This window comes from Anguilla rostrata, chromosome 14 (genome assembly GCF_018555375.3).
Source record: "Anguilla rostrata isolate EN2019 chromosome 14, ASM1855537v3, whole genome shotgun sequence".
Classification (NCBI taxonomy): domain Eukaryota; kingdom Metazoa; phylum Chordata; class Actinopteri; order Anguilliformes; family Anguillidae; genus Anguilla; species Anguilla rostrata.
Genome location: NC_057946.1, coordinates 29622543 through 29646164, shown reverse-complemented (window position 1 = coordinate 29646164; position 23622 = coordinate 29622543). Strand labels below are relative to the sequence as shown.

At 47.6% G+C, this 23622-nt stretch overlaps 2 protein-coding genes and 4 non-coding genes across 6 annotated transcripts; 5 read left to right on the top strand and 1 right to left on the bottom strand.

Moving 5' to 3' along the window:
* Positions 1–1803: 1803 nt before the first annotated feature.
* Positions 1804–17270, bottom strand: lrsam1 (leucine rich repeat and sterile alpha motif containing 1). Its single transcript, XM_064308935.1, has 25 exons — positions 17032–17270; positions 15695–15936; positions 14946–15002; positions 14448–14492; positions 14202–14279; positions 13456–13524; positions 13249–13333; positions 12159–12280; positions 11805–11895; positions 11466–11575; positions 11248–11300; positions 10078–10126; positions 9206–9232; positions 8778–8917; positions 8408–8452; positions 7991–8061; positions 7207–7306; positions 7016–7103; positions 6809–6883; positions 5754–5834; positions 4603–4698; positions 4384–4482; positions 3838–3969; positions 3647–3722; positions 1804–2228 (listed from the first exon to the last, which is right to left on the bottom strand). The coding sequence occupies exons 2-25, from the start codon at positions 15764–15766 to the stop codon at positions 1819–1821; spliced, it is 2271 nt and encodes a 756-aa protein (XP_064165005.1). The 5' UTR covers positions 15767–15936; positions 17032–17270; the 3' UTR covers positions 1804–1818.
* A 100-nt stretch (positions 17271–17370) lies between these two features.
* Positions 17371–23389, top strand: rpl12 (ribosomal protein L12). Its single transcript, XM_064307505.1, has 7 exons — positions 17371–17530; positions 20141–20214; positions 20461–20559; positions 21281–21362; positions 22694–22780; positions 23127–23239; positions 23339–23389. The coding sequence occupies exons 1-7, from the start codon at positions 17494–17496 to the stop codon at positions 23342–23344; spliced, it is 498 nt and encodes a 165-aa protein (XP_064163575.1). The 5' UTR covers positions 17371–17493; the 3' UTR covers positions 23345–23389.
* On the top strand, positions 20261–20385 carry LOC135240244 (small nucleolar RNA SNORA65). The gene has a single exon (XR_010325632.1). It is a non-coding gene; the product is annotated as a small nucleolar RNA SNORA65 (small nucleolar RNA).
* Positions 20796–20920, top strand: LOC135240242 (small nucleolar RNA SNORA65). Its single transcript, XR_010325630.1, has one exon. It is a non-coding gene; the product is annotated as a small nucleolar RNA SNORA65 (small nucleolar RNA).
* LOC135240241 (small nucleolar RNA SNORA65) lies at positions 21998–22122 on the top strand. Its single transcript, XR_010325629.1, has one exon. It is a non-coding gene; the product is annotated as a small nucleolar RNA SNORA65 (small nucleolar RNA).
* On the top strand, positions 22826–22950 carry LOC135240243 (small nucleolar RNA SNORA65). The gene has a single exon (XR_010325631.1). It is a non-coding gene; the product is annotated as a small nucleolar RNA SNORA65 (small nucleolar RNA).
* Positions 23390–23622: the final 233 nt, after the last annotated feature.

The window sequence follows — 23622 nt, the reverse complement described above, 5'->3', positions numbered from 1 at the left end:
GTGTCAGGTGACCTGCTGAACGTGAGCCAATCGTGAAGTTCTGCTGAAGAAAATTCTATTGGCTGAGAGCAAGCAACGGCCGACATCATTACACTCCGCCCCCTTCATTAGGCTCAGGAAACTCGTCTCTCACAACATCACCGAAACCATGCAAAACCGAAGCCAGCTCGAGTCCTCTTAAAAAGGTCATGACCCCACTATAGCCGACCATTTAAACACATAAATAGTTAGTGATCAAGAGCTCCGTACTACCGAGCTACGTTAATCTTTAGAGTACAGTATGAGCTTTGGGGAATTCCCTTCCCCCAGCATGCAGGATTTAAAAATGTCTAAGTACACTTGCATGGAAGGTTTCAGTGTGAGTAATTTTTGGGAATGAGACACTGATTACATTTAGGGACAGTGATTATGGGTTAGTCTTAGTTTTGGGGCGAGGTGACAGATTGAGGAAGCTCAGATGGAGTGAGGCACTATTATGGGATGTGATATTTGGGGTTGTCATGCTGCTAGTGGACGGGGTGGGAGGGGGGGGGGGGGTAGAATGCCATAACGATGCAGCATGCTGTGCCATGCCCGCAGGCCCCGCCCATCTCAGAGCTGACACCTCCGACCCCACAGACCCGTTACGCCCTTTAGTCAGCCAATCAGATGAGAGGATGAGAAGATCACGTCACAGGGAAAGCGATGCTAGAGGCGCGGTGCGGTCGAGAGGGTCGTCGCCCATGACAGCGCCGAGCCGAACCACACTGCCGCTCTCCCAAGCCCGCAGCGCCCCCTCCTGAGCGCACCTGCGCACGCAAACCACTAACGGCTCGCTCTGTCATTGGGCCAAGGTCACTTTAACGAGGTTAACGAGCAATTTAACGAGTCCTTTACAAGCTATTCACCCGTCATTCTACAAGGTTAACGAGCTGTTTAACGATGCTGACGAGTCCCTTTAACGAGGGCCCGAAGGACAGGTGCTTGTCAGCCACCCCGGGTGTGAAAGGAGGGGCCAGGGGGCATTCACAGGACCCCCCCCCACTCGCCCACCCAGCGGGGACGAGTGCGTGTGCAGGACCGGATGGAGGGATGGATGGATGGAGGGGAGATGGGGTCGAGGCGGGGCCCAGGACGGCGCCACTACTGCAGACCGGGCAGCGCCTGCCACCGGCAGGGCAGGGTCGCAGCAAGAGAAGAGAGAGCAAGGGAGCCAGGAGGAGAGAGCAGAAGGAGGAGAGGGAGCAGAGAGAGAGAGAGAGGGGAGGAGAGGCGGAGAGACGGAGAGATGAGGAGAGAAGAGAGGAGAGAGAGGTGGGGGGGGAGGAGGAGAGGGAGGAGAGAGAGAGAGAGAGGGAGAGAGAGAGAGAGAGAGAGAGAGAGAGAGAGAGAGAGGAGAGAGAGAGAGAGAAAGAGGGAGAGAGAGGAGAGAGAAGAGAAGAGAGAGGGGGTGGGGGGAGGGAGGGGAGGACGGGGGAGGGGAGAGAGAGAGAGAGAGGGAGGGAGAGAGAGAGAGGGTAAGAAATCGAGGAAGGGGGAGACAGGGACAGAGCGAGAGTGTGACGGAGAGAACAGAAAGAGGAGAGTAAGAATAAGGGGGGTAAAGAGAAGAGAGATCGACAGTCAGAAGAGGAAAGAGGGCAGCAGACAGAGAGAAACATAATTACATTTTTAATACACACACATTTTTTTGGCTAGACCAATCATGGCAATTAAACAGTTTGAAGGTGGGAGGGTGTGGGGGTTGTTGAGTGTGGGGGCAACAGAGTGTGGGGTTGTAGAGCGTGGGGGCTGTACAGTGTGGGGGTTGGACAGCGTGGGGGTTGTAGAGTGTGGGGATTATAGAGGGTGGGGCTGTAGAGTGTGGGGGTTGGACGGCGTGGGGGTTGTAGAGTGTGGGGATTGTAGAGGGTGGGGGTTGCAGAGTGTGGGGGCTGGACAGCGTGTGGGGATTGTAGAGTATGGGGGTTGCAGAGTGTTGGGCTGTAGAGTGTGGGGGTTACAGAGTGTGCAGTGTTGTATTCTGAAGGTGGGGCGCAGGCATACCTCCGTCTCCATGCACACCACACACTCAGAGGCGCCGGGTGAGTCGTCAGGGCCGGGGGCGGTAGGGGTCAGGGCCAGCTCGAAGGAGCCCGGAGACGATGGGGGGCTGAGGAGCAGGGTGGGGGCAGAGGGCTGGGACGGGCCTGCGAGCTCCTCCTGTGCCTCACACGCACCTGCGAGCTCCTCCTGTGCCTCACACGCACCTGCGAGCACGGGACAGTGTGCCTTTAAAAACACCCGTCTGTCTGAACTACCTGTCTGTCTCTCTCAAAGGACTCGCACTGTATGAGCAACCTGTCTGTCTCTCTCAGAGGAGTCTCACTGTATGAGCAACCTGTCTGTCTCTCTCAAAGGACTCTCACTGTATGAGCAACCTGTCTGTCTCTCTCAAAGGACTCTCACTGTATGTACAACCTGTCTGTCTCTCTCAAAGGACTCTCACTGTATGAGCAACCTGTCTGTCTCTCTCAAAGGACTCTCACTGTATGTACAACCTGTCTGTCTCTCTCAAAGGACTCTCACTGTATGAGCAACCTGTCTGTCTCTCTCAAAGGACTCTCACTGTATGAGCAACCTGTCTGTCTCTCTCAAAGGACTCTCACTGTATGAGCAACCTGTCTGTCTCTCTCAAAGGACTCTCACTGTATGTACAACCTGTCTGTCTCTCTCAAAGGACTCTCACTGTATGTACAACCTGTCTGTCTCTCTCAAAGGACTTTCACTGTATGTACAACCTGTCTGTCTCTCACCCAAGACTCTAGCTGTGTGAGTCCAGGCCTGGCTGTCCTCTCGAAAAGGACCCACTGTGAGGAGCATGGCAACTGGACGGCTGCGCTCTCCTGTGCCTCCACTGACTGTCAACCCTCCTGTCTCTCTCACAAGGACCTCACTGGAGCAACCGTGTGCCTTCAAAACACCCTGTCTGAACAACCTGTCTGTCTCTCTCAAAGGACTCTCACTGTATGAGCAACCTGTCTGTCTCTCTCAGAGGACTCTCACTGTTGACAACCTGTCTGTCTCTCTCAAAGACTCTCACTGTATGAGCAACCTGTCTGTCTCTCTCAAAGGACTCTCACTGTCTGAACAACCTGTCTGTCTCTCTCAAAGGACTCTCACTGTATGTACAACCTGTCTGTCTCTCTCAAAGGACTCTCACTGTATGTACAACCTGTCTGTCTCTCTCAAAGGACTCTCACTGTATGAGCAACCTGTCTGTCTCTCTCAAAGGACTCTCACTGTATGAACAACCTGTCTGTCTCTCTCAAAGGACTCTCACTGTATGAGCAACCTGTCTGTCTCTCTCAACGGACTCTCACTGTATGACTTACACTTACACTTGTTTTACTCGTCGATAAGTCTGCCATCTGAATGAATGAGAATTCATGTATGAGCAACCTGTCTGTCTCTCTCAAAGGACTCTCACTGTATGTACAACCTGTCTGTCTCTTCAGGACTCCTTATGAGCACCTGTCTGTCTCTCAAGACTCACTTGTATGAGTCACAACACCTGTCTGTCTCTCCCAAAGGACTCTCACTGTATGAGCAACCTGTCTGTCTCTCTTAGAATACTGAGAGGCTCCTTTAGGACAGCAGGCCAAAGCGCCTCGCTCTCCATGCTCACCTTCAGCAGATGGGCTGATCCGCTCCTTGGCCCAGATGAGCAGAGCCTTCTGTATTCCCACCTCACAGATTCCCAACTATAAGACAAGATCAGTGTCAGCACAGTAAGGCCCTGTCACGCACAGTCGTACCTACACACACACATACACACACACGCTGTACATTAGAACTTAACCACACATGCACACACACCTTGCTGAGGTCAGCGGAGGTCATGTGACGCAGAGCTTCAGAGGTGATGTGGTGGTGAGCGATCACAGGGAGGTAATGCTGAGCAGACAGCTTGCACAGGAGAGACACCAACTGCTGCTCTACTCCAGCCTCCTGCAAGGACACACAGATCTTACACAAGAGATACACCAACTCCACCAGGGACACACAGAGCTTACACAACTCCTCCAGAGACACACAGAGCTTACACAACTCCTCCAGAGACACACAGAGCTTACACAACTCCTCCAGCACCGAGATTCACAACCTCAGGACCACAAGCTTACACAACTCCTCCAGGGACAACAGAGCTTACACAACTCCTCCAGGGACACACAGAGCTTACACAACTCCTCCAGGGACACACAGAGCTTACACAACTCCTCCAGAGACACACAGAGCTTACACAACTCCTCCAGGGACACACAGAGCTTACACAACTCCTCCAGAGACACACAGACAACTGTTCTACTCCAGCCTCCTGCAAGGACAGACAGAGCACAGCAATAGAGCAGGAGTGTGTCGTACCTGCATGCGCAGGGACAGTGGTTTGGAGTCCAGGAGTCTCTGGTACTGAATCATCCAGTAGTTCTGCTGGTTTGAATCGCTCTTCAGCTCCATCTCCGTCTGACAGGCACACACACGGACAGACAGACAAACGGACGCATTGAGTCCCCGACCCTCAGAAGACCCAGAGAAAATGAGGCTTCTTCTCCACCCTGCCGTGACCACGCCCTCCCGACTCACCAGGACCTGCCGTAGCTCCACCTCTCTCTGGTCCTTCTGTTTGAGGAGCTGCTGCAGCAGGTCTGTCAGAGCGGCCCGCTGGTCTGCCAGCACCTCCTGAACACACACACACATATATACACACACACGCACATACACACACACACACACCACACACACATACATACACACACACGCACATACACACACACACACACATATACACACACACACATGCACGCATACACACATACACACACACACACGCATGCACATACCACACACACACGCATGCACATACCACACACACGCACGTACACACACACACGCACGCACACACATACCACACGCACGCACACAGACAAGCACACACACACACACACACACACATTAAACCATTTCTTTATCCAGGTGTATTGATCCAAATCTTACAGACAGGTGGCCTGAAATAACAAGTTCACAGCCGATGTGGTTGTGCATGTATGTGTGTGCGTGAGTGTATATGTGTGTGTGAACGTGTGAAATAGAGAAAATGTATGAGAGAAGCGTGTGTGTGTCTCATTTCCTCTTCCTCTCTTTCTGTGCGTCTCTTGGCGATGGAATGAACGTGTTCCCAGAGTTCTCATGAAAGACGAGCGCAATGGAGGGAGTGAGAGAAGCCGAAGAACGAAAGCAAAACAAGTTTTACTATGGGCTGGGCAGAAAGGAGGGCTACAGGAGCGCAGAGGGCGGGGGGAGTGGGTATGGCAGGGGGGGTCTTCAGAAACAACCCTAAAATGTTCATGTCAGAGGTACTTTACACAATTCCCAACACCTGAAATAACTGATCCAGCTTTTCAGCTGTGGACTGTGCCGTTACAACCAAATAATTATTTTCTAAACCTCATCTATATTTTTTTACTTCTGTGCGTACAGTACATGTGCAGAAGGAAATGCATGTTTCTTGGAGAATCAAACCATTTGTCCACTGAAACTTTCCCAGGAAAACCAAGACTACATTGAGTACTGGGGTCTACAGATGATTTTCTACACCAGTAGCTCTGCCCTGTGTCCTCTCCAGTTCTCACCACATTCAGTCATGCAACAGCCTCCAATCAGGCCCCGCCCCTTCCTCTAGGTAGAGGCAGGCCGTGATTGGTCGGCGACTGACCCCGCCCCCTACGAGCACGTACCTGCAAATTCTCAGCGTCCAGATCTCGCCTCTTTACCTCCAGCCTAGTCAGCTGCATTAACTCAGCTTCTATTAGCCTAATCTAGAAACATGAAGATAAGAGGAACCATGTGTGAACCACCAGCAACCAATCAGCACGCAGACCACATAAAAAAACGAAAAACAAAAGAACAGTCATGGGATCCGTGTCACAGGTCCCTCCCTACCTCAACCACAGGCTCTTATGTAGCACGACACACGTAGACTTAACCAACAGACTAAGCCTGTACACAAAAAACACAAGATTCTTCTGCTGGCTTGTGCAGTGGTGGAGGTCTACTGATGTGGTCTTTAGACTCACAGTTGATAATTATAGTTACATTATTACACCAAATATGTAATATGTAATATGGAAAGTAGATGGTGTATGCAGTGGATCTGAAGGCCGCTCTTATGAAACATGAGATCTGCACAAATTCGTCTGGGTGTTGCGGCATCCCCTTCCTTCCGTTTGTCAGGCTCGTGCTCAGATAAGTCTCAGTCAGACCTGGCTCAAAATACACACTTGAACCCTCCAGATGCCAGAAAAATCACTATCTCCACCAGATGGAAAAAAGCCTCTCGGGTTGAGGCCTTCCCTGCTCATACGGGAAGCTGACTGGATGAGAGAGATATGGAGAGCTGCAAGGGATTGGCTGAGACAACAAGAGGGCAGCAGAATTCTTTTTAAAAAAGAAAACAAAAAAAAACAAAAAAAAAACGGCGCCACTTGGGGAAAAACAAAAACGGTGGGAGAGCAATGGCTGGAGGTGCTGAGGGTGCTGCCCCCTGGTGGAGGAGGGTGGAGGATGAGCATGGTCTATGTATGACTGCTTACAGCCCTTAGCCACCCGCATTAATGACCTTAGCTGCAATAACAGGGGCTGCACTAGCATACTACTGTCAGTGTCAGCAATGGAGAGAGTAAAACCCTCTCTAATATCCAACGACGTGACAAATCCTCCCGCAGGCCTATACTCTATGAGTCAGGGATAGACCCCGCGTCCTACCGGGTTATGGAAAGGGGTCGTGACCCACCTGCTTGCGAATGAAGCCGTGCATGCTGTCCTTTTTGAGATGCAGCGCCTCGAAGGCTGCCTTCTGCATTTCCTCCTGCAGAGGGCGACAGAGAGCAAAGACGCTGTAGTAGTGCAGCACAACCCAGAGACGGCGGAAGGTTGGCCATCGGGGGCGCTAGCTCTGCGAGGGCACGTTTGTGTGCGCGTGCGCCGCTGTGCGCTTTACCTCCTGCAGGATCTGAGCTATAGCTTTGGATTTATCGAGCTGCTGCAGTGAGAGCACCTGGTCAAACTTCCTGTCCAGAGTCTCCATGCTGCCAGAGGGGGAGAGAGAGAGAGAGAGAGAGAGAATGAGAGTGAGAGAGAGAGAGACAGAGAGAAACAAACGGAGCGCGTGCGGCCTGTGTTCGCTCTGACCTGCGGCACGTCTCCGTCACCAGGCTCTGCCTGCGGGTCTCGCACGTCTCCTGCAGCAGGCGCATGGAGTAGCCCTCCGACAGCATCTTCTGCATGGCCGCTGCGCCCACAGGGAGAGGGGGGGAGAGGGGGAGGGAGAGAGAGAGAGAGAGAGAGATCCACAGTGTGCGCATTAGTGTTAACCATTAGAAATCTGCGACCATTACATCCATGTTACTACTCTTTATTACTGTGTTATTACTTTAGTGACCTTGCAAACTTATTAACACATCATTTCCCCTGGCAACATGACATGGCATATCTGTCATGCCAATAAAGTATTGGAGACAGAGAGCAAAAAAAGAGAGGAAGCGAGAGGGGGAACAAAGAGTATTTGTTTCTAGATGATGTGGTTCGGCACCCATTTTAGCACCAATAAAACGCCTGAATTGAATTGAACTCAACTGACACTGAAAGACAGCAGAGGGCAAGAGAGGGACAGAAAGCAAGACATGAAGGTGGGGAGGGTGGTGGTGAAAGAGGAACAGAGAGGGGGGGAAGACAGAGGGACGGACATAGGGTGAGAGAGGAATAGAGATACAGAATGGGAGTGAAAGTTTAGTGCATGTTTTCAGAGGTTTACTAACATTTTTTTCTTGTTTCACATGCCTGTGCTCTGCTTCAAGAACAATGAGCAACAAGACTACTGAAACCCTACTTCACCATCACCACAAGTCAACATGTCCTTCATCCCTACACTGTTGCTTTGTGTTGTGTGCAAGTGAACTACATCTCCCAGACTCACCTGCCACTTCCCTCTTGCGCAGTGAATCAGCTTCTTCCTGTGTGATGGAGGTCAGCTGCTCCATCCGTATCCTGCCCAAACAAAGAGATGCAGCCATTATAACAATGACTCCAGCAAGACGTTGTGATTGGCTCTGACTGTGGTAGTCTCAAGAGAGACGATGCGTCCACCATCCTTCCCACCAAGATGCTATGAGACTGTTTTAGACTGCAGTCTCAAAGCATCTCAGACTCAGACTCTAGCATCTCAGGCTCTAGTGAGACGCAGCGATTGGCTGACAAAATGACATCAAAATGCTGTGATTGGCTTAGGGCACAGTGGTCTAATTTGGGATGTTGCAATTGGCTTAGAGCACAGTAGTCGAAAATGAGATGGTGTGATTGGCTTTGACAACAGTGGCTTTTCACTGGTACTCACCGGTCCTCCTCCAGAGCCTGCAGGAATTCTGTAGTCTTCTTCTGCCTAAAACACCAGAAACACACAGTCAGACACATCAGCACCTGCTGCACGGTTCCCTGGCGGGTAAAAGGGTACATAAACACACACACAAGAAACATATAGTCACACACAGCACCACAAACCACACACACATACGAACATTCACCCCCTACATACTACACAGAAACATACGGTCACACATAGCATCACACACAACACACACTCACAACCACATGCACACACGTACACGCCAGCACGCACACACACACACACACGTACGCACACACACACACACACACACACACACACACACACACACACACCAACACGCATGCAAACACACACACACCTCTTGTTCTCCAGCAGCAGGCAGGAGATGCGGCTGGTGATGCTGGTCTCCGCTATCCTGACCTGTCCCAGCAGCCTCTGCCTCTCGAGCTCTAGCGTCCTCTGCTGCTGGGACAAGCCCTGCTCCAACCGCTCCTGTTCCTGTGAGGGAGGACCATTAAGGCATTTAGCACACGCTCAGAGAAACTTACACAACTCCCATTCCCACCCAGGAATCAAACCTACGACCTCACAAGCGCAGTTCCCTAACCATTACGCTACACTGCGAGTCACTGGTGGACCTGCCCAATCAGAGTAGCTCTCCTGTATGTAAGGGAAGACACTCTCCCTTACATACACACCCTGCTCTAAACACTCCTGTTTGATGGACAGGAGGATGTCCTCCTATTTTACCTGTTTCAGGGACAGAAGGATGTCCTCCTATATTACCTGTCTGACGGACAGGAGGATGTCCTCCTATATTACCTGTCTGACGGACAGGAGGATGTCCTCCTATATTACCTGTCTGACGGACAGGGAGTCTCCTATAACCTGTGACGACAGAGGACGTCCTCCTATATTACCTGTCTGACGGACAGAAGACGTCCTCCTATATTACCTGTCCCGACGGACAGGAGGACGTCCCCCTATATACCTGTCTGACGGACAGAGGACTCCCCTATATACACTGTCTCAGACGAGACGTCCTACATATTACCTGTCTACGACAGAGATGTCCTCCTATATTAACCTTCTGACGGACAGGAGGAGTCCTCCTATATTACCTGTCTGACGACAGGAGATGTCCTACTATATTACCTTCGACGGACAGGAAAGTCCTCCTATATTACCTGTCTGACGGACAGGAGGATGTCTCCTTTTACCTGTCTGACGGACAGAGATGCCTCCTATATACACTGCTACGGACAGAGACGTCCTCCTATATTACTGTCTGACGACAGAGAGTCCTCCTATATTACCTGTCTGAGACAATGATCCTCCTATACACCTCTGACGGACAGGAGGATGTCCTCCTATATTACCTGTCTGACGGACAGGAGGATGTCCTCCTATATTACCTGTCTGACGGACAGGAGGATGTCCTCCTATATTACCTTCTACGACAGAATTCCTCCTAATACCTGTCTGACGGACAGGAGGACGTCCTCCTATATTACCTGTCTGACGGACAGGAGGATGTCCTCCTATATTACCTGTCTGACGGACAGGAGGATGTCCTCCTATATTACCTGTCTGACGGACAGGAGGATGTCCTCCTATATTACCTGTCTGACGGACAGGAGGATGTCCTCCTATATTACCTGTCTGACGGACAGGAGGATGTCCTCCTCCTGTCGCGGGAGCTCTCGTCTGAGAGCAAAACAGCTCACCGTGTTCTCCCCAGACTAGTCACTCCTCTAGGCACGCCCAAACACTATAACCACTTACATCCTACACCCACCCAAACCACTATACGCACCTAAGTCATCTACAACACCACCCCAACACCACCTATATACACCACCTACACACATCTACACACACCACCCCAACACCACCTATATACACCACCTAAATTCATCTACACACACCACCCCAACACCACCTATATACACCACCTACACACATCTACACACACCACCCAAACACCACCTATATACACCACCTACACACATCTACACACACCACCCAAACACCACCTATATACACCACCTACACACATCTACACACACCACCCAAACACCACCTATATACACCACCTACATACACCTACACACACCACCCAAACACCACCTGTATACATCTACACACACCACCCAAAAACCACCTATATACACCACCTACACACATCTACACACACCACCCAAACACCACCTATATACACCACCTACATACATCTACACACACCACCCAAACACTACCTGTATACACTAAATACACACACACACCCAAACACCACCTATATACACCACCTAAATTCATCCTACACACACCACCCAAACACCACCTTACACACAAAACATCTACACACACCACCCAAAACCACCTATATACACCACCTAAACACATCTACACACACCACCCAAACACCACCTATATACACCACCTACATACATCTACACACACCACCCAAACACTACCTGTATACATCTACACACACCACCCAAACACCACCTACACACATCTACACACACACCACCAAAACCTACATATACACACACCTAAACACATCTACACACCACCCAAACACCACCTATACACCCACCTACATACATCTAAACACACCACCCAAACACTACCTGTATACATCTACACACACCACCTATACACTCCACCTTTATACTGTACATACACACACACCACCCAAACACTACCTGTATACATCCACACACACCACCTATACACTCCACCTATACACACACCACCCAAACACTACCTGTATACATCCACACACACCACCCTACTCACACCACCCCAGCTAATGACACTACAGTAGAAAAAGCGCAGCTCCTACCTTTTTCTTCTCGTAGTCCTGAAATTTACTCTGCAGTCAGAGAAAGACATACAGAAACAAAGAGAGAGAGGAACAGAGAGCGCGAGAGAGAGAGATTTTGTTTTAAAATGCATTGCAAACTCAATCCTGTTTACCATCATGCCAAAAAGGCCTACTTGAACTTCAGACCAACATACGGACAGAAATGGGGCACACCTGCCAAGCGACCTCCTCCCCGTCAACACAGTCCTCCATCTGGGCACAGCCGTCGCTCTCCAGCACGGGCAGCAGGTACTGAGAGGGGGGGCAGTACTCCACCCCCAGCTCTGAAAACACACAGGGGCAGGCCTCAGACCAGCGCACGAGAGCAGGAGAGCTCAGCCACGGCGCCGGGGAGCCACAGGGGGGCGCTGCTTTTCACTGCTATTCGGCTCAAAGTCAGATCGCCTCACCTTTAAGCGCAGACCCGGGGGCTCCCCAGAGTCAGGGTCAGGGTCAGGGACCCTCTGTACTTCAGAAACCGTAAGAGGCCTTCCTCCTCTTACTATTTCTCACCTGTGCACAGGAAGCGCTGGATGACCTCAGTGCCGCCGCCGCACACAGAGGCTGGAGGGAAGGACATCTGAGCGGCATCCAGCGTCAGGCACTGACACGGACACACACAGACACAGACACAAACACACAGACACAGACACACAGACACAAGCGCAGAATTGCACACAAAAATACCAAACACACACAAACATGTTAGAGGTGGTAGTAATGGCCGGGGGAAGGAGCAGGAAAGAATCTGTAGCTTTCCTAATTATTAAGCACAGCATGTTGTAGTTATTAATATTATTACTGTTATTGTCATCATTATTATTATTATTATTATCATTGTAAAAGGCCGCGCCCGCACACACTCACCTCCAGCGTGCGGATGTTGGCCAGCTCCGTGGGCAGCTCCCTCACGCCGTTCTCGCTCAGGTCCAGCGTGCGCAGGCTGCTCATTTGACCCAGCGAGGCCGGCAGCTGGGTCAGACTGTTCCCTGCGAGGGACACCAAGCCACAGAACTTCCCTTTGAGCCTCGCGCAAGGACACGATCTTAAAATGGAAAAATCTTTCCAAAAAACAGCAACTAACGGGCCGCCTTCCCTAATCACACTTTGGACTAAGTGATATTTGGGAATATATGGGAAATTCTTCCTGGCTGCACATCCTTCAGAGTGTTTCCGTGAGAAGAGCAGTTGTATCCCTGTTTAATAACATTGCACTCGCTGTAGAGTTGGTTCCCAGCTACAACAGTATTACTTGTTATAATACTAATACTTGTTGCATACTGGCGGTATGATATTTATAAATCTGTGGATGGTGTCGGTAAGCTACATAATGCCAGGACGCACACAGCTGCAATGAGGGAGAGGCTTGTCTAGCGGTCCCATATGAAGGCCTGTGATCAATCTAACACAATGGGGTACTGCTTGGGCTGTAGCTGCTAATCCAATTGAAAAGCCATCAGACTGTTTAGGATCCGCAGAAAGCTATTCCAACTCCTGCTGTTCAGCAGGGAGTCATTTCACCGTACAAACATAACACTGTGTTTCCAGCTGTACAGAAGGAACAAGTTATAAAAAGAACCTGAGTCGTTGGTCATTAGCCGTTAGCCACTTATGTCAGTCATTAGCTGTCAGCCTCTAACGTTAGTCATTAGCCACTAGCATCTTATGTTAGTCATTAGCCTCTTATTTTAGTCATAAGCCGTTAGCCTCTTACGTTAGTCATTACCCGTTAGCCTCTTACGTTAGTCATTAGCTGTTTGCCTCTAACGTTAGTCATTAGCCATTAGCCTCTTACGTTAGTCATTAGCCATTAGCCTCTTACGTTAGTCATTAGCCATTAGCCTCTTATGTTAGTCATTAGCCATTAGCCTCTTATGTTAGTCATTAGCCGGTAGCCTCTTATGTTAGTCATTAGCCGTTAGCCTCTCACGTTAGTCATTAGCCATTAGCCTCTTACTTTTCACATTGAGGGTCTGGAGGAGCCGGAGGTCCCCGATGGAATCGGGCAGGGCTTTTATGTGGTTCTTCTCAAGGTTCAGCACCTGGCAGGCATCAATAAACAACAGAAGAGAAGAACTTTAAAAAATAATAAATAAAATTTTGTGTAACAGATTTTGGTCTCAAAGTAAAAAGTTGCTAAAGAAGTGTTGGGGTGCTTTTCAACCTGCAGGGACTTGAGCTGTCCAATGTCATCAGGAAGTGACGTCAGCTTGTTCTCATGCAGATCTAAAACCTGGAATCCCAACGACAGGAAGGGGGAGAAGGAAAGAGAGGGAGAGAGAAGATGGAGAGAGGTATACATAAATACAGGCCATAAACCATATTATTTCAATCACCTACTATCTAACAATCTCAGTCTATTTTTTTTTTTAAATTCTACTTAGTACATTTTAACATATACTGTGAACACCCACATGCACACACTGATTCCCTATTTTATGTAATAGAGGGTTCAATGATTATGATTGCATGTTCTTTGAAAAACATTGCACATGGGCAATATATACAAAATGTTCTGACAATACCGCACATTCATTTTGAGAGAGTGAGTGAGGGAGTGAGACGGAGGGAAAGAGAGACATACAAACAGGGAGGGTCAGGCATGGAGAACTGCAGTATCTGCTGGGTTTCGTGTGCTCCAGCACCTAAGAGCTTAATTTGACTCAACAGTTGGGTTAAAAAGTCCACAAGGCTTAAACACATAAGGACTGGAGTTTGACAACCCTGTTGTAGACAGGGATTCACCTACTGGTCAAATAAACCCGTAAAGAACATAATGCTTCATGTCCGAGACTGCGTCCCTAGTTCTCCAAAACATGACAGAAGCGCATGAAGATGGAGACAGGGAGGAGGCAGGAATCAAAGCGACGCAGGCAGACGTCAGGCAGCGCCAGCCTTTCTCAGACTGACCTTCAGCGTCGCCAGGCAGCTGATGCTGCATCCTTTCGGCACCAGAGACCTCAGCTCATTCCCATGGAGAATGAAGACCTGTGTGCGTGTGAAATGAAACACACGTAAGCATCTGGAGATATAGGCAAGTATATCAAAACCCCACATGAACATGCTCAGTTAACAGGGCGATTGATACACTTGTGTCCATTTCTCCTGGATACCGCAGATTTCTGCTCCCCTGCCCGTTTGGCCGACCCAACTCACCTTCTTCTGCAGGACCCTGCATATGGAGAAGGCCGTGGCAGGGGCCTGTAACAAAGAGACAAGCGGCGTGAAATGGGGGCCACATTAGCGCTGGTGCCTGGTCACTGCGCTCACGCCTAAACTCAATGACACAAACACAACACTCAGCCTGTCAGCTGGGGCATGTGCGCACTTACTGAAGTCTGGAATTACTTCAGAAAGTACATTTAGGCAACAGACAGAAACGATGCCAAATCAGGCCGCAATCAGAATGTAAACCTACAAGTGATTTAAGTAGTAAATGGATATGAGGTTATAGTGCGACACAGGTTGGGTAATCCGGTAAACCGGTAATATATATGCTCAGAGCACAGTGTTATTTCAGTTTAGATGCAGTGTAAACAGGTGTGTTTTCACAGTAACTCTGCTCTCCTGATTGCAGAGGGGCTTATTCCACCACTGGGGGGGGGGGGGGGCAGAGTCGAGCACGTCGAACATGACTAAACGGAGAATCCCCACCTCTGAGAGCTCACAGTTGGAGATGTCCAAGATGTCATCGGCACCAGCCTCTTTGGACTGGAAGAGGAGAGAGAGGAAGCAGATCAAAAAGAGAGGAAGCGGATCAGAGGAGCTCCCGCTGCTGTTCCAGCTCTTGAGCCTGCTCCCAGCGCTGCTCAACCTGCTCATATTTAACAAACGCTATGCGCGTCAGGCTGTTATTCTCATTTCACCTGCATCTGCAACAATGTGCACCACCTTCCCCTCCCCACACACATTAGCATGTGCATAGCATGCGCATTTAAATCAATGGAAAATTATAATGGAAATATTACTTGTCACAACATGTACATTATAAGAATATTTAGACGTTAGTCAGATGCCTTAAGCAGTGTCACTGGTTGTAGTAGTCAGAATGTAAAACTACAATATAATGATAAATGCCAGAATAGCTGCAAGAAGGAGACTGTGGGTGCAGGGCTTTTAAGTAAGTAGGAAATGGGTTAGCGGGGTATAGTGACAGATGTAGTATAAGAAGGGCTAGTAAACTCATGATAAATACTCAAGTGTTAGCTGAACCAAAAAAGTGTAAACAGGTGTATTTTCAGTCTCAGCTTTCATTCAACCAATATGACAATAGTGAGTATTTTTGTTTGATTAAGATTTACAGTGAAAGTTGAGTGGGGGGGAAGACACAAAGACACTCCTGACACCCCTGGTCTCTGTCATTATGGGCAGCGTCATGGGCGGTGCTGTGGGTGGGGCCTCACCAGACACAGCTGATACTCCAGTCTCTTCTTGGAGTCATCACTTGGCTTCCTCTTCCTGAAGAAAAGAGGCATACTGGTCCCTATATCCTGTCCCTGATCCCTGTTCCTGTTCAGTTCTGCTGTAGCCCACGCACTCCTCCCTGCACCCCCCCTCCCCCCTTGGTTCTGCAGACGCCTAGGGGTTGCTGTAGAGCCGCTGGAGAAGGTCACAGGTGGGAGGGGCTTGGGTGGATATCACAACACTGAATAAGGAAGGGTGAAGAGAGAAAAACAGCAGTTAGTCATTAACCTTCCATCTGCTCTCTAGTCTACAGCAGAGCAACCAGGTTGCTGTACAAGATGGTGGTGATAAGCAGGTTACACTACATCCAGCTAACAACCTGAACATCAACAACACACACACACACACACAATGAATCCTGCCTATGTATATCTATACATACATCCCATGTTTTTCTGTAATGGCATGCATTCATAAAACATCCCAAATTATTTATTTTTCTTATGTCCAAGTTGAAAAATTCATGGAATGTCTTATATATGTCATGATTTATACAACTCTTTATCCATGACATTTCTTAGTTTAATCATGGCAATTTAAGCAAATGGACAGTTCAATAAAGGTACTGTAGTTTCGCGTCGTCATTTGTTTAGTTATTTAATTAATTTAACGACAGTCATTTTACGGGCATACTGCGGGAAACTGCATGATGTCATATGCAGCATATAGCACTTACAATAAATCTAATGTAACGTTACCAAAACACTGTAAGAACATACTGTACTCAGACCAATTGCACTCTAACATGTTGCTCTAAGAAACGGTATTCAGCAATATTGTTAGCAACAGACATCCGTGGGATGACGAAGCCAGAAGACATTTAAGCAACACGGCAACGTTAACCATTAACGTCAGCAATTATACAGAGATTTCGAGTACAGATAATGCAGAATCTACCTTGCCAGCGAACCGAATGGCAAATATAAAAAAATCGCTGACTAATCTCAGCTAAATAATTTGTTCCGGAAGACATAAAGTTATGTTATTTAAGAAGCTAACGTATTTTACTCATCTCCCCAGCCCATCAACTTGCCAGCCAACGACATGCCGATGTTTTGATGATAGAGTAGGTATCAGTCCAACTGGTTAGTTTGCAAACTTAGCAAGCAGTTAGGCAGCTGTCAAAGCAAAACGTTCAAATAAGAAAGACATGTAGCCAGCTAGCTTAACGTTAACTAAAGTAAACTCGCCAAACGACTGCTTGACATTTAGCAAGCCGACTGTGTTCAGTTAACGCTGGCTATGGTTATCTAGCTAGCTAACATACGTAGATTACCTTGTGTATCAGCAAACGTTTGGCAATCCAGAAAAATTCAAGTGAACAGCCACATATGTACCGTAGATAGCTATCGGCCTCCCAGTTAGGTTAAACAAAACATTGAATAATAAAACAAATAAATATAAAAACAATGTTATTGTTTCTGAATGTGATATTTTTTATACGCCTTCCGATTTGTTTCGACATTTAACATCGCGATATCTGCGATCTCGTTGTAGCCAGAATGGGTTTGACACACACATTGTGGCTGGCTTATGACAACTTGAATGCCGCAACAAAGATGGCTAACGTAAATCTCGCGTTATTTTGTGATCACTATAAATCCGACCGCATGTGCTTTTATCTTCCTTTCCTTTCTCACGTTAGACGGTGAAGGTGCAACAGTTTTCGGTCGTCCCGAATCCGGGTTCATCCGACACCCTCACTGAATCGAGCTGAACTGATTGAACCGACAGCACCATGCCTCCTAAATGCGACCCAAATGAAATCAAAATCGGTACGTGTGGAAGTTGTGATTAAAAATGCCACTTTGAGGATGTCATTTGTATAAGGCAGATTGAATTATGTATGTAGCTGGATCACGCTAACTCGATTGACAATGGACAGGCGTGTTTCCAACATAAGTTTGTAATTTTCTTTAAAATGGTCTATTTTTGACTAGATGTTAACGTTTGCTCATGCGCTGCGCTAGGCCGCAGGCCGCTAACTATCGTTCAGTAATTTAGCTACTAAAGCTGGAAGTTTGATGCACCGTTGTGACGGATAGTATAAGGAATGGATTTCAAACCACATTAGCCAAGTCTTCGAATGTTTGGAGTTTATTCGGTGCAGATGAACTATGGCTTTGCCAAGCCATGTTTTCATTATTTAACTGTATTCCAATTTGCTATTTTTATATCAACACGTGCTGCTATGCTATAGAGAAGCTATCGTTTCTTAATCGCTAGTTCGTAAAGAGTTCTAGGCCTCAATTTTCTCTAGCAGCGTCACTGGAAAAAAGTGTAAGACTCATTTTTAATTCAGGTACGAAGTTTTAAAATATGCAGTGATCACCAATGCGAAGTTTGTTAGCGCGCTAGCTAAGCTAACGTTAATCTATTTAACTTGCAAGGGATTTTTAGACTTAAATCATAGTCATGGCGCACAGTGACAGGCCAATTCACTGACAATGATGTGCACGTGTTCACAAGGTCCATCCTCGGCTGGGGTTATTTTGAAAATGCAGTCGTCACGACAATCAACTGATTCTATGTAGACTGCTGGAAAGGATATATACTGTGAATTCCATTTGAAATGGAAACTTAATACTCAATTTTTACATTTAAAAATACTACATTTAAGAAACTGTGCTGAAGAGTACTTAGACTAGTGTTCGCAGCCTAGTACAATATACAGTTTGGTTTCCACTAAAGCAGAGTGGTTGCATATTTTATATTTCGTCACAAAATGGGGTAAAACTCCAAAAAAAATTTGAAGTCAAGCTTTTTTTGGAAGGGTGTCCAGAACAGTCTTGATCTAAATAGTAAGTTGTTTTTTGGCCAGTTTGTTTCCCTTGCCAATATATATCAATAAATCAAAGGCACCGCAACATCCCCCCCCCCACCTGGGAATTGAACCTACATCCCGGGATGGAATTCCAGTTCCCTTAACATTAATACACTGCCACACACCCAAATCGGAAGATATTGGCTTTGCTATTCAGCTTCTGTATTGTAGCCATTGCATTCAGGTCCAATATTAAGCAGGAACTTGAGTACCATGCAAGTCTCAGTGAGCGCAGGTTTGCTCATCAGGTTTTCTTCCGTTCTCAACGGCAAAAGTGGAATTTTGATCCACGCCAGTCCTTACAGGCCAGCTGCATGCAGAAATGCCACTGGGCTTTGTCTTCTGGGTCACGTGGGCCTGCACACAGACGTGCAAGTGACAGGCTACTGCTGAAGTGATAATCATTACAAATGCATGTATATGAATATATATATATTCATGTATACATACGTTGGGCATGTATTACACACTTGGTGTGGGTGTGTAAATGTATGCTTACATTTTTTTAAGCCTACATGGTTGAAATGATAAGAACGTGTTGCTTTGTATCATGGCTTTGACATTTCTGATAAGAGCAACAGAATCCCTGCACAGCAAATTGTGCAGTGGTTGTTGATGCATTTCTCAAGTGCTCTCGGACGCGCACTTCAGAATAGAGGCAATACAATTATAGTTGGGCGATGATGGGGTTCATAAAATGTATTGTGTGCTCTCCCCGCCATACAGGCCTATGGGGGTTGTGTTCAGTGGCCTTGGGGCTGTTCGTTTGACAGTCTCCACAGTCTGTGGTCAGGCCGATATGTCAAGGATGCTGTCTGTATAAACCAGATTTAAGTTGCGAACTTGGCAGTTTCTCAAGAATGGAGTTTTCCTTCATGAAACACTGAGCATGCACTTGGGGATTAGCGGTTTGGCTCTAGACCTGATGTTTTTTTTTTTTAAAAGTCTTGTCAGTAACACATTTTTCCAGTAAAATTGTGTGTTCTGGTCAAAGTGGAGGTTACGGTTAAAGCACAGCACATGAACACAATTTGTACAAAATGTCACAATGACACATGCACAATAGCAAAAAAGACTTGTGAATTATTCCAGTCTTTTTGTTTGTAGCTACTTGAAAATTAGGGTGGGCCGGTTGCACTGAATGTGAAACTAGTGACAAGTGACACTCACTAGGGACACTGCCTTTAGATGCTGAGCCAACAAGGCTGTTAACATGAATATTTAGAGCCCCCAGCTGGATAAATTAAGGTACAAGTCCTTCTTGATAAGATTGTCCCCCAAGCAGGAAACGTGTTGAAGTTTATCCAGTGTGGTTGGAGTTTCAGTGCAGTGCTGTTCAATATAGCAGTTTGAAATGTCTGAATTTGGTTGCTGATATTTAATGTGAAAACAAAAACACCAGCAGGTCTTTTTGTTTTTCAGTATCAAGGCTACAGGTCACTGAAGTGCCTCATTTGTGTTTGGTAAAGTGCAGGGTTCTGTTAGCCTGTCCTGTTTGGTGTGGAGACCTCCAAATGTCCTAACCCTGCCCCCTTATTTTTTATTGTCCTTTGTTCCACAGTGTACATGAGGTGCACAGGAGGAGAAGTGGGTGCCACCTCTGCCCTGGCCCCCAAAATTGGACCCCTGGGTCTGGTGAGTAACACTCCGAGTTTGGTCTGTTATTTGAGTGACTTAGCCTCCCGCCACTATACCGGTCTGCCTGGGTGACTGGTGTACTCCAGTGGGGGCTGAGAGAGAACCAGCTCTAGGAAGCAGGCCTGCCCTACACATGGGCATCTCTGTGCCGAAAGATCTGGAACATTCCCAGTGTATTTATAATGGTTACTATTTGTTTATGTTGGATTGGAGGTACCATAATGCTGCTCTGTCACCTTTCAGTCTCCCAAGAAAGTGGGTGACGACATCGCCAAGGCAACTGGTGACTGGAAGGGCCTGAGGATCACTGTTAAGCTGACCATCCAAAACAGACAGGCAGCGGTAAGACGACGTTGCCGTGGTAACATTGCCAGGCTTCTGCGTGCACTTAGCTCAGTACTTTAACTCTTGTTGGTGGTCAAATTAAAAAAAATGCTTGAGCAGATCCCTATGAATTTACCCACACTAGCACATTCTCTCATGCTTGTACTCGCTCATACTCTCACACTGACACTTAATAAAAGATGGAAAATGCTGGCTACTGAGCCCTACAAAGCCGGAGCAGTCCAGAGCAGCCCCCCGCCACTATACCTGTCTGCCTGGGTGACTGGTGTACTCCAGTGGGGGCTGAGAGAGAACCAGCTCTAGGAAGCAGGGCTGCCCTACACATGGGCAACTCTGTGCCGAAAGATCTGGGACAAACGCCTGTGAGGAAGCCCATCTTACATTATACCAGGGCTACTCTACGTGGAGATCTACCATCCTGTAGGCTTTTATTTCAACCATAATTTGGCATTTCAACTGAACATATTACTAATATTCGTAAGAATTTCGTTTGGACTGTTGGCAAAAACGTGTCCTTTTAGAATGGTCTAATCTTCAGCAGTTTGTCTCAAGGGTTTAGTCCTTTCAAACCTCACAGTCCCCTGGTGTAATTACTGTATTGTCCTTTGGGTCATCTGTACACTACCTCTTTATCCTGAGCTTTAAAGAACCGCCAGTCGCTAGTTTCCCCACTAAAGACGTTTCCCCCGTCCTCAGCTCCTCTCTGTCCTCCTTCCAGATTGAGGTGGTGCCCTCTGCCTCCGCCCTCATCATCAAAGCCCTGAAGGAGCCCCCCCGTGACAGGAAGAAGGTCAAGAACAGTGAGTTCCACTTGTTTCTTTTCGTTAAAACACCTTTACCCTTTTCCCTAAATGTGTATTGAAGCCGTCAGGATAAAGGAGTGTGCAAAATCATGTACAGGGACAGGTGATTCGTGAAACTAGATGCACACACGATAAACAAACTCGCACTCCCTTATGCCGCTCATACACTACAAGACTTCCAGACAACTGAAGTCTGACATGCTCTCACATTTAACAGGAATCATGGGTTTTTACTCTTAGGCCAGACATACTCTAGTGTTGTCGTAACATTGCAGAACCTCTTGCATTTTACTGCCTGTGATTCCCGTCAGTCTTAACTGTGCACACACAATCAGCCGGGGCAATGGCGTGAGGTCGCACGTTACAAGAGGGTGACCAGGGACAGACATTTGCACGTGGTGGTTGCCAAGTAGATGAGAGGGTCATAATGGATGAAGAGCAGCTGACTGTGGTTTTTGTCCGCGACTATAGCCTATGCATAGAAAAATGTAAAATAAATCGTGATTGTCGATAGTTGGTCTGTGGCCGAAACAGTCAGTACTACAAAGTTGTAGGTGGGGAAAAAAAAAGATGATAATCAGGCTAATAGATTAATTCATCACATTTTAGCTACAATCTTATCTTAGCAGCCCCCCGCCACTATACCTGTCTGCCTGGGTGACTGGTGTACTCCAGTGGGGGCTGAGAGAGAACCAGCTCTAGGAAGCAGGGCTGCCCTACACATGGGCAACTCTGTGCCGAAAGATCTGGGACAAACGCCTGTGAGGAAACCTCTTACATTATACCAGGGCTGCCCAGCCCTGTTCCTAGAGATCTACCATTCTGTAGGTTTTCATTTTAACCCTAATTTGGCACACCTGCTTCTACTAATTGGCTGCTCGACAACATCTGTAGCTGTTGAGTGAGGCATGATTTGTTAGTTGGAATGAAAACCTACAGGATGGTAGAATTCTATAGGACAGTTGGAACAGGGTTGGGCAGCCCTGCTTCACACCTACAGTATATATTGCGTGCACTGTAAAGGTTATGTGGATGTGACCTTCATGCCTATGGGTTTTTGTTTTGTATCCTGTGTGCTGCAGCAGCATTTGTTCAAGTCGCATGATTCTTGCAGGAAGTTAACTAACTTGGATCTGGGGTCTATAACCCTGTTCCTGGAGAGCTACAGGGTCTGCTTTTAATCGATTAAAGCAGTTAATCTCATCTCTTTTCTGTATCCACATTGAGTTCTGATTTTAAGGTAAAAATGTTTCTAACTGTTGAAAATGAACAGGCTTCTTTTTCGGGAGGCGCTCTGGCTAACCTCTGTTGCCCCTCTATGTTCCCAGTCAAACACAGCGGCAGCGTGACCTTCGACGAGATCGTGGGCATCGCGCGCATGATGAGGGCCCGCTCCATCGCCAGGGAGCTGTCGGGTGAGAGACCGCCGCTGAGCCCCGGACCCCGCTCACCGTTAGCCCCCCGCCACTACGCCTGTCTGCCTGGGTGACTGGTGTACTCCAGTGGGGGCTGAGAGAGAACCAGCTCTAGGAAGCAGGGCTGCCCTACGCATGGGCAACTCTGTGCCGAAAGATCTGGAACATTCCGAATACAGCAGAGATTTCTAATCCTGGTCCTAGAGGGCCACAGCACATGCTTGGATGAATATTTGTTTTCCGTTCCCTACTGCTAACGAGTGCTTTTGCTGGCTTTAGTCTGATCTCGTGGAAACTGATTGCAGGATATGTTGCTAAACTAAACTGAATTTAATTCCATCTGTAGGAACCATTAAGGAAATCCTGGGCACTGCCCAATCAGTGGGCTGCACCATTGATGGCCGTCCTCCCCATGACGTCATCGATGACATCAACAGCGGTAGAGTGGAGTGCCCATCTGTGAGTACATCCAAGGCTCTGTTCTTCTGCGTGTGTAGTCATTTTTTTCAGACCCTTGTTCTTTGTATTGATTTGGATGTTTTTCTTTCCCTTTTTTAGGAGTAAGTTGATGGACCAAAAGCGGAAAAAATAAAAATGAACAAAAAATCATTTGTTTTTCATTCTTTTGTGGCACCTGTTTGATTGTACTTCCGCTTAAGCTGAGCTATTGGAGGCTAAGGCTTTTGCATGTGAAAACAATGCAGTACCCAATGAGCATATTTGCATCATTTATTAGCCAAATGTATAATTATTGGGATACAAGTACAAATTTGTTCTCAGCACCCTTAAAAAAAATGCAATACTGATGTAAGGTCAAAGTTTGAGTGATTATGAAACCATAA

Coding starts and splice junctions, on each gene's coding strand:
- lrsam1 (XM_064308935.1), bottom strand. CDS start 15,766: ATGCCTCTTTTCTTCAGGAAGAGGAAGCCAAGTGATGACTCCAAGAAG. Junction 8,062..8,407: donor CAGGCTCTGGAGGAGGACCG/GTGAGTACCAGT, acceptor TTGTTTGGGCAG/GATACGGATGGAGCAGCTGA. Junction 6,884..7,015: donor TAGCTCAGATCCTGCAGGAG/GTAAAGCGCACA, acceptor CGCCCTCTGCAG/GAGGAAATGCAGAAGGCAGC.
- rpl12 (XM_064307505.1), top strand. CDS start 17,494: ATGCCTCCTAAATGCGACCCAAATGAAATCAAAATCG. Junction 20,215..20,460: donor AAATTGGACCCCTGGGTCTG/GTGAGTAACACT, acceptor GTCACCTTTCAG/TCTCCCAAGAAAGTGGGTGA. Junction 20,560..21,280: donor TCCAAAACAGACAGGCAGCG/GTAAGACGACGT, acceptor TCCTCCTTCCAG/ATTGAGGTGGTGCCCTCTGC.